The 14,262-nt window shown below is 50.6% G+C and overlaps 5 protein-coding genes across 5 annotated transcripts; 3 read left to right on the plus strand and 2 right to left on the minus strand.

Moving 5' to 3' along the window:
* Positions 1–1,073: 1,073 nt before the first annotated feature.
* On the minus strand, positions 1,074–2,115 carry Z519_01386 (uncharacterized protein; the record flags this gene model as incomplete). The annotated part of the gene is made up of 3 exons (XM_016759143.1): positions 1,074–1,247; positions 1,343–1,696; positions 1,783–2,115. 3 exons carry the CDS (start codon positions 2,113–2,115, stop codon positions 1,074–1,076), a joined length of 861 nt encoding a protein of 286 aa, XP_016624471.1.
* Positions 2,116–3,710: 1,595 nt separating this feature from the next.
* On the minus strand, positions 3,711–4,934 carry Z519_01387 (uncharacterized protein; the record flags this gene model as incomplete). The annotated part of the gene is made up of 1 exon (XM_016759144.1): positions 3,711–4,934. One exon carries the CDS (start codon positions 4,932–4,934, stop codon positions 3,711–3,713), a length of 1,224 nt encoding a protein of 407 aa, XP_016624472.1.
* A 2,307-nt stretch (positions 4,935–7,241) lies between these two features.
* Z519_01388 (uncharacterized protein) lies at positions 7,242–10,600 on the plus strand (the record flags this gene model as incomplete). The annotated part of the gene is made up of 2 exons (XM_016759145.1): positions 7,242–7,472; positions 7,529–10,600. The coding sequence occupies 2 exons, from the start codon at positions 7,242–7,244 to the stop codon at positions 10,598–10,600; spliced, it is 3,303 nt and encodes a 1,100-aa protein (XP_016624473.1).
* A 495-nt stretch (positions 10,601–11,095) lies between these two features.
* Z519_01389 (uncharacterized protein) lies at positions 11,096–12,072 on the plus strand (the record flags this gene model as incomplete). Its single annotated transcript, XM_016759146.1, has 4 exons — positions 11,096–11,136; positions 11,188–11,439; positions 11,516–11,647; positions 11,706–12,072. 4 exons carry the CDS (start codon positions 11,096–11,098, stop codon positions 12,070–12,072), a joined length of 792 nt encoding a protein of 263 aa, XP_016624474.1.
* A 663-nt stretch (positions 12,073–12,735) lies between these two features.
* Positions 12,736–13,423, plus strand: Z519_01390 (uncharacterized protein; the record flags this gene model as incomplete). The annotated part of the gene is made up of 3 exons (XM_016759147.1): positions 12,736–12,758; positions 12,814–12,974; positions 13,032–13,423. 3 exons carry the CDS (start codon positions 12,736–12,738, stop codon positions 13,421–13,423), a joined length of 576 nt encoding a protein of 191 aa, XP_016624475.1.
* Positions 13,424–14,262: the final 839 nt, after the last annotated feature.

Genomic DNA, 14,262 nt, shown 5'->3' on the forward strand with positions numbered 1-14,262 from the left:
GATCTACCGGTCTTGAGGTTGGAACTAGGGGCTGCGCAGTTGCTGCTTTAGTGACTTGGCCACGACCCGCGTTCAAAGCTAGCCGCTGCTTTTACACCAGAATCTCCGTGCCACGCTGTCTGTCAATCTGTTCTGGATACTTAATTCTCCCTGTGGTGATATTGAAGAGACCCGATTATAACTGGCGTTAACACGTTAGACCCCATGAAGCTACATTGTTGTTATCAAAGAATAATTCATCAACGCTGCCGTGGATGCCAGTCGCCATCGAGATGAACGACGTCCACCATCCAGGTGGTAATGGGATCGCATCTTTTCTGGCCTCTCTAGTTTAAAGAGCCGGGCTGGTCTCTATCAATCCGACGACATACCCACAGCCCACTACTATTTTCGCACGACCCGATATTCTGTGACACGATTGTTCGCATACCCTCGGGAGTTGATTGCTGGCTTCCCGGTGGGCCTATATCGGACTATTTTCAGGCCACACTTCTATTCTTTATTTCGTAGATAAAATGCTTTCTGGACGTCTCCGGAATCGATGTGGTAGTTGATCAAGGCAGCCTGCCCCTATGGGGGCCTGACCGAAATAAAAGGATCCGCAACCTTGCAGTACAATATGCCGCCTCAACTTAGTATATCACAACTCGCAACATGACAAACTTCCACATTTACCGGCGGGTGCCTAAAGCTCCTAAACGCGACATAAAGCATATTAGGCGCCATTAACGCTGTTCTGCCAGAGAATTCGGCCGACTGAGCGGCGGCTCTTCGTCCTTCGGAGTTCCAAGAACAAGGACGCCCTTAGTACGAAGCGGTCGCGGAAATGTTCAAGGACGGATAAGAAAAGTTTTCAATTGGTTCTTCCAAAGAGGATGGGCTTTTGTTTTCAAGTGTGTTTATACTCTGGCAGTGATAGGGAATTGTATAACTCTGCCATCTAAACTGCCTATCCTGTTCAGGCCTGATAGACACGGCAGAGACTTATTACCCAACGCGCTCTCCGCTACCGGGGCACCATCAAAGCTGGCGAGTGTACCTCGAGTCTCCCGAGAAGAGTCTCACTTCCGGGTTCAAGCATACTTCCCCACAAACGCGATCAGTGCATTGTCGACCTCATTCGGATGAGAGGCGGATAAGAAATGAGCGCCGCCCGGTACGACAACCAATTCCGCCGACGGGGAGTTGACGAAGAGCTTGATTTCCTGCTCGGCATTGGCTACACTGTAGACAACATCAGCAGTTCCCTACACGATTTCCAAGTTAGCATCTCACACGTTGGTCGCATGCTACATTATATCATGAAGTGGGTGCCACATGATGGGCCGGGTAGAGTTCTCACATGCAACCACATAACCGGACACTTGACATCAAACAATCGTCCATGCAGCCCGTCTCGCTCCCGCAGATTGATCGCCGCCATCCTCGCCCGCCTGCGACCGTCGTCACCCTGATAATTCGCTTGGATCGTCTTGCGCCAGAAGTCTCGCGTCTCTTGGGGACAGTCCTTTCCGAAGCCAATGTCAATTAGAAAGTCGCAGTAATCGATGTCAGGTTGAAAATCGGGTGTAGGGGTCTTGGTCGTCCACATGTCGATTGGGCCTGTACAGGCGGCAACGCCGTCCCAGCAGCCGAGCTTGCGTGTTCGCTCGGACTCATAGTCCAGCGAGGTGCCGAGAGGGATAATGCCCTGGATCTATAAGGCACGTGTCAGCATATCCTTGTAGAGACAGGCGGGTCATGGAGACATGCCTTATCGGGTGCCAACAGCGCCATCCGCACCGTAATCCACCCTCCCTGACTGGTGCCCAGGACAAAAGCTTTTGGAATTCCTAGCGCCTCCATGACCTGAATGTTCATGATTGCAGTGTCCCAATAGGTAAAATTTTCAGACTTAGTCCGTGTCTGCCCGTGGCCGAGCAGTTCGATGGCCAAAAGGTTCATCTTGTCTGTCAGCGCCTTGTTGGCGTACTGCTTCCGATACAGTTCAGATGAAGTGGTGAAGCTATTCACGAGAATCAATGTCGGCTTGGATGGGTCATAAGGGTGAGGCATCTGGTACGCGGCATCGATGCCGCCCAGGTGAGGGACATGTACAATCTTGGTGTTCGGCATCTTGTGGTCCTGGGGGATATTGAAGGCTTTGCTTGAGAGAATATACAACAAAAGAGATAGGCCTCGCTTGTAGGCTTCTTGTGAGAGACTCGGGAGATCTGGCTGGGATACTCCTGCCCACTTCGAGTTGCAACTGACGGGGCTCCGGCAACCACTGTTCGTCTTTATACTCGCCCTTGTCTTTCGTGGGTCATAGCTTCTCCATCTTCATCTCTTCCTCCCCTCATTTCATCACTTGCGGTTCCGCTCTGACAGCGCCGTCCCGCAACCAGTGACCAGGAGGAGATGTATCCATATTGGGAAGGGGGGAAGGGTTTATGTCATTGTGGACCCCGGGATGAGCAGTTCGCGCTCTGTACTTGGTCCGGTTCGCTTGATGATTGTCCCCGCAAAGCAGACCGAGACTGACGGGGAACCTGGTGCGTAGCAAGCTGAGCAGTCGTTTGTGTGGGTGGTGGGGTTTTGATATTGAGGACATTTCCAGCTCTTCAACCCGGGATTCGCCCGGTTTCCTCAGCCCACTCGAAACCCTAGTTGTTGCCCTTTAGCCGAGGAGCACGCTAGCTAAGAAGAAGTGCAAAGCCCATGGAAGCTTCAAATTTGGAGAAGAAAATTTCGGATCGCCAACAGGTGACCACTCTCTGTTTCTCCGTATGTTGCCAGGAAATCCAAATCTCGAACCGGCAAAAGATTGACAGGCAGCAATTGGCGAAATCTCTTCTAGCCCTGTTACTGCCCTTGACATTTCGACGGACGCTTGCAAGAGCGGGTATAGTGGTTTCGATTCATCGAACGGTCGAGTGAGCCACTTTCTCAGTTGGCAGTAGATGATATTGATGGGATTGGAGGAAAGGGGCGGAGTAAGTTCGAAGGAACAGACGACGTTCCAATAGGCTGGTACCTACAGTAGCAACAAGGCTTTGGGGAGCCGCCGTGAGGAAGCAAGTATGCCGAGCTTGCCCCGAAATGGGGTTTTAGCGGGTGTCTGCCTGCTGGGGAAAAGGTCTACGTCCTCTCCACGACTAGGCATATACCGAAACTGCTACTTACGCTGTGGAGTAATCTCCGTGTTATTACTGGCTAACTAGGAGACAACAAAAGGTATGCCGTATTGGAAACAACGTCAGGGCTGTGAAAGTGGTAGGTGCCTTGTATTCTCTTACCCCAATATCTTTGTACAGCTAACTATATCGTACTTTCATGAAGCCACGTTTGCTTCGTGTCTACATTCATTTCAGTCCTTCATACGTATCCAAATTCATATTATGTCCGAAAGATCCTTCTTCTCTTCCTTCCCTCTTCGTATTCTCATCCTTTTTCCCACCTAGAAACCAATGAAGGTAATACGTGCAACCCTCTTTCTGAAATATCATAATAAAGACATCATCCGTCTGTGCATCAAATAATCCAATATGTAATCGAGTATTAAGTATGTCGTAAGCTGAATTTTGCCGTCGAAGAAGTGCCGAAACTGAAGAGCAATGAAGTGCCGTTGAACCTTTCGCCTTTCCTGTGTTCCCCAACTGCCGTCCCATTGATAATAAAACAAGACACACGTGCGTCTCCACTCTTTGCCGGTCCCACTCATTCTCCCGTTAGAACATGGGCAAGGCAACGATCATGACCGCAAGGATCATACTAGCAGATGATGCAAGTTTGTTCCCGCCACCGGTAAAAGTAGATGCAATGGGGGCGACTGGCGTGGTGCTTGAGCTGCTCGCCGGAACAGACGAAGGGCCACCAAAAGTCCATGTCGTTGTATAGGTGCTGCTGGCGGAGGGTGTAACTCTGGTCTTGACTTCGCCCGAAGACATGGTGCTCGTGCTTGTCCAATCTGCCCAGGATGAAGGCGTCGAAGTCGTAGTGCATGAGGTTGTAGAGGTTGTGATGCTTGTGCTTGTCCAATCAGCCCATGCCGAAGGCAACGAAGTCGTACTGCTAGAGGAAGTCGTGATGCTTGTGCTTGTCCAGTCTTGCCACGCAGAGCTTGTTGCCACAGGAGCGACAGGAACCACTGACGTAGATATAAGCCAATCTGACCATGTCTCAGTTGTCTGGCTCGTAGTTGTGCTTGTCGTAGTAGTTGTCCAGTCACTCCATTGAGCTGAAGGCGAAGTCGTGGTTGTAAGGGAGGATGTCGTGCTTGTCCAGTCACTCCATTGAGCTGAAGGCGAAGTCGTGGTTGTAAGGGAGGATGTCGTGCTTGTCCAGTCACTCCATTGAACTGAAGGCGAAGTCGTGGTTGTAAGGGAGGATGTTGTGCTTGTCCAGTCACTCCATTGAACTGAAGGCGAAGTCGTGGTTGTAAGGGAAGACGTTGTGCTTGTCCAGTCACTCCATTGAGCTGAAGGCGAAGTCGTGGTTGTAAGGGAGGATGTCGTGCTTGTCCAGTCACTCCATTGAACTGAAGGCGAAGTCGTGGTTGTAAGGGAGGATGTTGTGCTTGTCCAGTCACTCCATTGAACTGAAGGCGAAGTCGTGGTTGTAAGGGAAGACGTTGTGCTTGCCCAGTCATTCCAGACTTCCGCCGTAGTAGTTGTATATTGCGCAGGACCGTGCTCCTCTGCACAGTGTGACACTATCATACCGATCGCGGTCGCGATGGATTCGGGCGGGCATGTCGATACGACGCAAGATTGAACAGCGGCGACGGAATCCGGGTTGCAGATGCCGGCGTGGTCAGGTGAGGTTGACACAATACAGGGAGACAAGCAGTCTGTTTGAGCTGGAGAGGCTTGTGGCCTTGGAAGCGCCGAAGACAATGGCAATGAAGAGAGAGCGGCTGCTGCGATAGCAACGGATCTTGTGCGAGAATGCATGACGGCACAAAATGAGTGTGCAGAATGGCCAATGCAGATGCCTGATGAAGGAGGGATAAGATGTATGAGATATGGAGCACAGGTATGCTTGGTTAGATGAACAAGGATCAAGGCTGCTGCGTTGAAGTGAGTTGAATGGATGAAAGAAGAACGCACAAACCTCTAAGCGATCTTGCGATATATAGTCGACGTGCACGACCTTGAAGCTCTTCGCCCCAGCCTCCATCGTGAAAAAGTATAGTCCAATTCAGCATTGACAAGCAGGAAGTGTGCAATATTGAGTGGCAAGCAAGCAAATTGGGAAAGGATTAGAATAGAATGTTGGTGGCAGTAAAGATAAAATCTAGATGGCAGGGCTGGGAAGGGGGCTGAAAAAGGTGTATTAGCTAGAGCTAAGCTTTCAAAACTCATTTCTCTACTCCTATTGGCGAAATTTTCGTAGGTGGGCACACCAACCACCTAGCACTAGACCTAACTTGGAAATGGTAAACAAAAATTCTGAGGGCTGGGCACGGGATCAATTCCACCCCCATCTATTATTCGGGGCTGATCCAAGTGTTGCAAGTCTGAATACTGGGTACGTCGTAATACCCAATAGGTATACCGAGTGTCAAGTATGCGATTCTCCATACGCTATTACATAAAGGGACCGTGCCACGTGCACGATCTTCGGGAAGATCCTCAGTACCGAGTACACTGTTCTACTATCTTTAAGTGCCCGTTTTGTGTACTTTTATGCCTTATCACAGGGAACGATGTTTATGTCATGGCATTTCACAACAGACGCATGAACTTGTCAATAATATCGACGTAGATTTCCACCAGCCGGTTCATTTGCTGAAGCTTGCGTCGGCACAAGAGCTTTCTTCCTGAGACTAACGGCTACCTACTGTGCCACCTTCAATACCCCAAGGCTGGGTGTTTCAGCCTCAAGGGCCCCACACGCGGAGTATCGACTACTTGTTACACAATCCCACTGTTTTGCTTACTAGATATCCTCAGCGATGGTTCTGTACCTCGACAGGTGAACTACTAATGTGAAACTGGAAACTGGCTCACAGAGGCAGCGTATACTCCATACCTTGAAAAGGACGCCAGACAGTGAACTAACCTCCATACTTGGCGTTTACTTTGTATTTACTTGTACGCTTTGCAATAATTGTGAAAGCAAACGCGGCATTATTAAGGGCTTGAAGAAAATAGTGGAGTGACTTGAGGGCAAATCAAATATCGAGCAACATCGATGACCGACCCATTTATCAGGAAATATGATGATATGGTGCACTTCGGAGGTGGGTAACCCATTCTGGCCAGGCCAGTCGACAACTGAACCCACATGCGATCTATCTCCTGACTCCCAGCTCCGAGGACACCTGAGCGTCTCCCCTTTCTGCTACAAGACCAACGTGAAGTTACGACGGTCACGAGGAATGAGCCTTTGAGTGTTGCAAAGAACCAACCTCGTCATTCTCTAGAGATTCGCGGTCTAGATGGATTCTATGCTACAGTAGCAAATTGGCTGGTACACTGCCAGTCATTGCATCCATCGTCTTTAACGCGGTCAAACGACGAGAGCTCCACCCACCAACAGTTTGATTGTCGTCGACACTGGCATGTGTGCATGATCATCGTGCTGGCATTGTGCAACCGTTCAATGACGTCGTAAAGGGTTGTTCGGGAAACACAGGCTTGCGCGAAGGGCCCAGCGATCAATCATGATGCGGTGGGACACGGCCCTCGCTGTGTTGCATTGTGCTGCAGCCTTCCATGCTCAGCATTTCGTGTTTTGCTATGCATAATTCATTGCACGCGTGATCAAGCCGGTCGCCCCTCAGCGTTCTTGATAATACCCATGAACTCTCAGCAATCCAAGTCTCCTCTACCTGCTTTGATGCCGAGCAGAGCCACAGGAAGGTGGATAAGGCCGTGTTGGTAAACATGGATTGGTCAAGGTCCTCAATTTTGCTTGGCACGAGGCTGCAGGTGGAGCGTCGACGGCCAGAGGCGGGAAGCCGCAGGCGCAGGCACTGTGTTTGATATGTTTGCTCCTTCGAAGCACCACCGACCTTTGGATTCGCCATGATTACTTGATCCCTGGCCTTTGTTCAACTGTGACGCATTCCTTGTGCCTGCCTGATCATTCCAAACGGGCAGTTATTCTATATGAGCCTTTCCATCCGCCTGGCATCTTTGACGTTCATCCCCCATCGAATCTCGTCCTCCTTCCGCCCTCGGCCATCGTTTAAGCCTCTGGCCGCGACTGTTCGATTTTCACAACCCTCTACCACTCGGCCCTTCGCAACAGTCATGACCTCAGTCAGACGCATAACAGATGATTTGGAGAAACCAGACCTTGACGACAGATGCTACCGAGTCATCGAGCTTCCGAACAAGCTCGAGGCCCTGCTTGTTCATGACGCACAGACCGACAAAGCCAGCGCAAGTCTCAACGTCAATGTTGGGAACTTCTCAGATGAAGAGGACATGCCGGGAATGGCTCATGCCGTTGAGCATCTACTCTTCATGGGAACCGAGAAAGTACGCTCGCACTCTTCACTTATCTCTCTTGTTTTGGCTGCTGACCGACCAAACAGTACCCCATAGAAAACGAATACAGTTCCTATCTCTCGTCGAACTCCGGGCATTCAAACGCATACACAGCAGCTACGCAGACAAATTATTTCTTTGAATGTGCCGCGCAGCACGAGTCGAACGACAAGCTAACCAATGGTGTCACCAATGGTGTGGTGAATGGTACTACTGAAATCACAATGAATGGTTCGTCGAGAGGTCCTCTGTACGGCGCATTGGACCGATTTGCACAATTCTTCGTAAAGCCACTCTTTCTGGAGAACACTTTGGACAGGGAGCTGAGAGCAGTGGACTCGGAGAATAAGAAGAACCTACAAAGTGACGGATGGCGGCTATCGCAATTGACAAAATCGCTCTCAAATCCTAAACATCCATTCCATCATTTTTCCACGGGTAATCTCCAAACCCTAAGGGATGAGCCTGAAAAAAGAGGTGTCAAGATCCGCGATGAGTTCATCCGCTTCTATGAACGGCATTACTCCGCAAACAGGATGAAGCTCGTCGTTCTGGGTCGTGAGTCCCTCGATGAACTAGAAAACTGGGTCGCGGAGCTCTTTTCCGAAGTCAAGAATAAAGACTTGCCTCCGAACCGCTGGGATGGTGTTGAGATACTGAGCAAAGACCAATTGTCGATCGAAGTCTACGCAAAGCCGGTCATGGAGTCACGTTCTTTGGAGATAAGTTTCCCTTGGCAAGATGAAGAAGACATGTTCGAGACCCAACCTGCCCGGTACATCAGTCATTTGATTGGACACGAAGGCCCAGGTAGCATATTGGCTTATCTCAAAGAGAGAGGTCTGGCTCAAACCCTATCCGCTGGCTATCATCCTGTTTGCCCAGGCTCTGCCTTCTTCGAGATCGAGATCGGGTTGACACCTGACGGACTGAAAAACTACCATGAGATTGTCAAGATTGTCTTCCAGTACATTGGAATGATGAAGGCAACTCCACCAGTTGAATGGATGCACGAGGAGATGAAAAACATGGCAGAGGTGGATTTCAGGTTCCGTCAGAAGTCTCCTGCAAGCCGATTTACAAGCGCCACAAGCTGCGTGTTACAGAAGCCTGGACTACCCCGCAACTGGCTGCTCAGCAGTACCAGCAAGTTCAGAAAGTTCGACGCTCAAGCCATTGCACAGGCAATGCAATACCTCCGCGAGGACAATTTCAGACTCATGCTTGTGTCTCAGGAATACCCCGGTGACTGGAACCAGAAAGAAAAATGGTACGGGACAGAGTACAAAGTGGAAAGGATACCCACAGACGTGCTCTCCGATGTCCGAAAGGCATTGTCTGACCTGGAGTCAGACAGAATAGCGGAACTACATCTGCCTCACAAAAACGAATTCATCCCTACGAAGTTGGATGTGGAGAAGGCGGACGTCAAGGTACCCGCAAAGGCACCAAAATTACTTCGAAATGATGACAAGGTCCGCCTATGGTGGAAGAAGGATGACACCTTCTGGGTGCCCAAGGCCAACTTGCATATCAAAATTCGAAACAGCGTTACAGCTGCGAATGCTGCGAACTACGTCAAGACGAACCTCTTCATCAACCTTGTCAAGGATGCTCTGTCAAGTTACTCTTATGACGCCGAGATTTCTGGCCTCTCTTATGCCATCGGAGCAAACATGCTTGGCTTCGACATTAGCGTGCATGGTTACAACGACAAGATGGCAGTCCTCTTGGAGAAGATCTTGACTACGATCCGAACCATTGACATCAGAACCGATCGCTTTGAGATTATCAAAGAGCGCATGGCCAGGAAATATAAGAATTGGGCCTATCAGCAGCCGTATTATCAGATTGGCGACTACACCAGATGGCTGTTGAATGAGCGCTCGTGGATGAACGACTCCTACGCCAAGGAACTTCCGCATATCACAGTAGACGATATCAGAACATTTGTTCCAGAATTACTCCAACAGGCACATATAGAAGTGCTGGCTCATGGAAATCTGTACAAAGAAGAAGCCAAGAAAATTGGCCACCTGATTGAGTCAACATTGAAATCACGTGCATTTCCTCCCTCGGAATGGTTGTTGCGAAGAAATGTCATCCTACCAGAAACAAGCAATTTCGTTTACAAACAGGTATTGAGTGATCCCGCCAATATCAACCATGCAATTGAATATTATCTGGACATCGGCCACGTCATGGACCTAGATCTGCGAGCGAAAGCACAGCTGTTCAGTCAGATGACGGATGAACCTGCTTTCGATCAACTGAGAACCAAGGAACAGCTCGGATACGTCGTATGGAGTGGGATACGACCCGCGGCCGTCACGATGGGCTATAGGGTACTGATTCAGAGCGAGCGAGATCCGGAATACCTCGAAACGCGAATCAATGCCTTCTTGTTTAAATTCAAGTCGGATCTAGAGTTGATGTCCGACGAAGAATTCGAGGGCCACAAACGCAGTCTTGTTAACAAACGATTGGAAAAGCTCAAAAATCTCGACTTTGAGACTGGCCGTCTGTGGGCGTACATCAGCGGAGAATATCTCAATTTCTACCAAGTTGATCGAGATGTCGCGGTTATCCGACAGCTCACCAAGGCTGACATGAGGCAATTCTTTGCACAGTATATTGACCCAGAGTCGCCCAAGCGGAGAAAACTGTCGATCCATCTCGAGGCTCAAGCTTCAAGTACGATGCCAGAGATTTCGCCAGCGGAACAGAAGGACCAGTTTGTGGGGCTAGTTGGACAAGCGCTGCGATCTCTGGGCATTGAGGTTGACGAACCCAAATTGAACCTTCAATTTGAGAAAGTTGACCATGCAAGCCTGCCCCAAGTCTCGAATGCCATTAGTGAATACGTCGGGAATTTGGTCCCACCGTCGAAGACTGACGAAGTTCTTGGACAGATGAGAGCCGCCATCCCACAAATGCAAACGGCGCTGAAGATCAAGCGCGTCGAGTCATCGAAGAACATCGTTCAGGTGGCTGCACAAATACCGACTCCTGTCATCATCAAAGATGTCGCTATGTGGCGAGCTGGCCTGGAGGTGACCAAGGGGCCCGTCCCCGTTGAAGACCTGCAGGCCTTCGAGGACCTTGAGTCTAAACTGTGAGGCTGGAAGAGGTCGCAACCTTGCTTCTGGGATGAGGATTCAGGAGCAGGCATCGCGTCTGCCATCGTTCTGGCAACAAAAACACAGCGAAGGCGTTGTTGGCAAAGTCTCCATGCATCGTAAAGGTAGACATAGATCTCGAGATACGCTTCAAATAAAAGATCAGACATCGCAAGACCTTGATTCGTCTGCCTCGATCCCACTCACGGCGGCTTCCCAACCGAACTGATAGATTCGACAGGTGACAAGGCTGGAATTTCACCTCCGAGGGATCTCGGACTGTGTGCGGGCGCGTCGCGAAATCGGTGCAACTCGGGACGCACATGCAACACCACCGAAACCTCATTTCTAGTTAATGCAAAGCACTCCTGGTCTTTGAAGCATTCTGTGATTCGCCCTGCACTCAAAATATTTCATGTCCGTTAACATTTTGATTGCCTGAACACTTTGAAAATCCTCTCATCCCCAGCTCGTTGCTAAATCAATGTGCTCACCATGTCCACACTCACCACAACCACATTGAAATCTTCCTACCCGTACGAGCCTGGTTCTAGCTGTTGAAGTACTGAGACCTAACCTGCCGAAAGACCTATTCTGCCACCTCCATTCTTAGCCAATCAACCACCGACCATCAGATTATATCCTCTCTCAAACTACACGTTTGGGACCAAAGAGACCCAACCGGAAGAAGACCCTTCTGTCGTGGCCAGACTAAAGAGATTGGAAGAACATTACGAGAAATATGGCATGAGACGGACATGTGAGGGCATTCTGGTCTGTCATGAACACAATCATCCGCATGTGCTGATGCTGCAGATTGCAAATGCATTCTTCAAGCTGTATGTCTTTGCGCAAACCTCTGGTGCCATAACAATTTATCGACGTGACTACTGATGAGGAACAACTTGGAAACAGACCAGGGGACTATCTTCCTCATGATGCGGATGAGATCGAAGGCTTCAAGATGCGGCTGAACGAGAGACTAGCACCCTCAAATCCCAAGGAAGGGGACATGGAGTGGGAAGTGGGAGACTGTCTCGCGCAATGGTTGGTACCTCCTGTTCCAGGACCTCTATCGGTAATGATACTTCTAACACAGTCCAAGGTGGCGTCCCAACCACGAAACCTTTCTATACCCATTCCTCCCGGCGCATGTCTCTCGTCCCAAAGAACTCAAGAAACTCTACCTCATCCATCTCCCACCAAATAAGGAGCTCAGCGTGCCCAAAAACATGAAACTGCTGGCGGTCCCGCTATTCGAGCTGTACGATAATACCGCACGCTATGGGCCGCAGTTGAGCGCCATTCCACACTACCTGTCACGATATAGATTTGAGTTTGTCGACGAGGAGGGGAATGTAGCGAGTGTTATGCCTGGTGGGGGCCCTTTGCCTGGGCCGGAGGGGACGGTGGGAGTAAAGATCCTGGGCGACGGAGAGGTGAAGATGGAGAAGATGGAAAATGGCCATTGAGCGGCAGGCCTTGCTTGGGAGATAAAGTCTTCGACCAACCGACCGAAGGTCCCGGTGGCGGAGCCATTATCATTCTATTCTCGACATTCGGCACGAGAAACTGCCAGGATAGCCTGCCTTGATTCCATGGCAAGCAAAATATTAATTGCTCTACTCTAGCAGGATCAGTTGGACGACCCGCGCCGTGGTAGCGTCCTGGCTGAGATGAAATGTGACCCATCCCATTTCATAGCGATGCTCGGAGGTGGACTGTTACGAGTCAAAAGGCACGGCTTGGGTCGGCTTCAATCACTCAGGCGCAGCATGTGCGATACGCAAGAAACGAGACATGAGGAGATCTGCCATGGATCATGCCTGGGGTGGATAACTCGGTGACAACCTCGACGAGTTCAGGTCCTGCTCACGTGCCTAGATGCGCGGCTCAAATCTGAGTGGCGGGCCAAATTGCGTCTTTCGCTTCCCGCCACCCACCGAACCCTTCATTTTCCCCCTTCTCCAAATCGCTTGGCGGACGAAATTGAGATATAGCAATCTGTCCGTTTGTCTTTTCCAGAAGTCCCTCCATTTGAGATTCCGCTCCGCTTCCTCAACTCACGAAGAGCCGTGATCGTGATCCGTCATCAATCCCATCTACTTCACGCGTCTACTCCTGCACCATTCGCCATGAATTTCATGAATCCTCAAGTGTATAGATTTCCCCCCCGGTTGCCATGGTTGGGGTTCGTGACTGACTATTTGCAGCACCAACTTGGTGATCATCCTTGGGATGATGCAGGTCTCGAAGCGGATACCCTTTGACGACCCTCAAGTTCTCATGGGGGTACGGATCCTGTACGTCGTGTCGAATCTGGTCATCTTCGGCCTCTACTACTATATCGGCATGAAGATCAAAGCAAAGCGAGGTATGCGCAGGAAAAGGACGTCCCTTGGAAAAGATGTGGGCTGACGACAACCTGTAGATCTCACCACACTGAAATACGTCGAGCCTGCGCCCATGGGCTCTGGCGAAGAACCTAAGCTCGTCACCACCACGATCCAAGAGTATGATCAGAACCAGCTGTCGGCAGCCTACAAGGGCCAGCTGATGGGCATCGGCATGATGGCATTCATGCACTTGTACCTTAAATACACCAACCCACTCCTCATCCAATCCATCATTCCCGTGAAGAGCGCCCTGGAGTCGAACTTGGTCAAGGTCCACGTCTTTGGCAATCCTGCGGTGGGCGACCTGAAGAGACCGTGGAAAGCGTCTGGGGGCATGATGGGCATGGGACAGGGCGAGACAAAGACTGATAAAGCTAGCATTGAAGCTGCCGAGCGCGCTGGGCGGGGCGGAGCGAGGGAGGAGTAGCGGCAACACATGAACGGGCATTAAACCAAGGTGCACGCCACCGGGCGGAGGGAATAGATACGCTTTTGGTTTCTGGTAAAGACATTTGAAGAAAATACTCACTGTTTGCAAGGATGTCTGGTGGCCACCTATTGCGTATGCGCTGTTTTCGGATCTCGTGAATATACGCCTTGTGCTGGACGATGCGTCAGGCTCCGAAAACTTCTGAAGCTGCCCGGTGAATCCTGACCGATGATACTCTGGGAAAAGAGCGCGGCTGGGACGGAGGCACATGCGGATCAACTGGATGATCCGAACCGCGTGCCGCACTGCCAGAACAGCCAAGACAGGCGATTGGATGGAACGAGCCGTGTTGGTTGTTGCTGCTTTTTCTCCATCAGACGAGATATGTGATAATCAGCAGTATGTTGAGTCATGCCTTGCGCATATGCCACGGAAGCTGTCTTGCTAGAGACCCTGTGATCCGGCTGAGCAGGCCTGAGGGAGGGACAGACTGCAGTATAAGAATCGGAGACGGTATAAGATCGGAGCGACGAGAAGCAGCATCGTCGAACAAAGTACAGGTATCGTCTACAACAGCCCTCCAACCCAGAGATCCGCCGTCTACTTATCGTATTTTCGGCCAAAATAGCATCGACAATTTCAGGTAAATTATCTCAGCCATTTTCGTTCGCTCTGGTGGCTTGCCCCCGGATGGCCGCTCAGCTGTCGTCGGCCAAGAAGATTTGGCGGGCAGCGGGCAGCTGTCTTTGGACTGTTTGCCCCTCAACGTCAACACTGCCCCACCATTCTGCGAGTGTCTCCCCTGTCCTGGCCCTGTCCTTGCCCTGTCCTCACTC

The sequence above is a fragment of the Cladophialophora bantiana genome (assembly GCF_000835475.1).
Source record: "Cladophialophora bantiana CBS 173.52 unplaced genomic scaffold supercont1.2, whole genome shotgun sequence".
Classification (NCBI taxonomy): domain Eukaryota; kingdom Fungi; phylum Ascomycota; class Eurotiomycetes; order Chaetothyriales; family Herpotrichiellaceae; genus Cladophialophora; species Cladophialophora bantiana.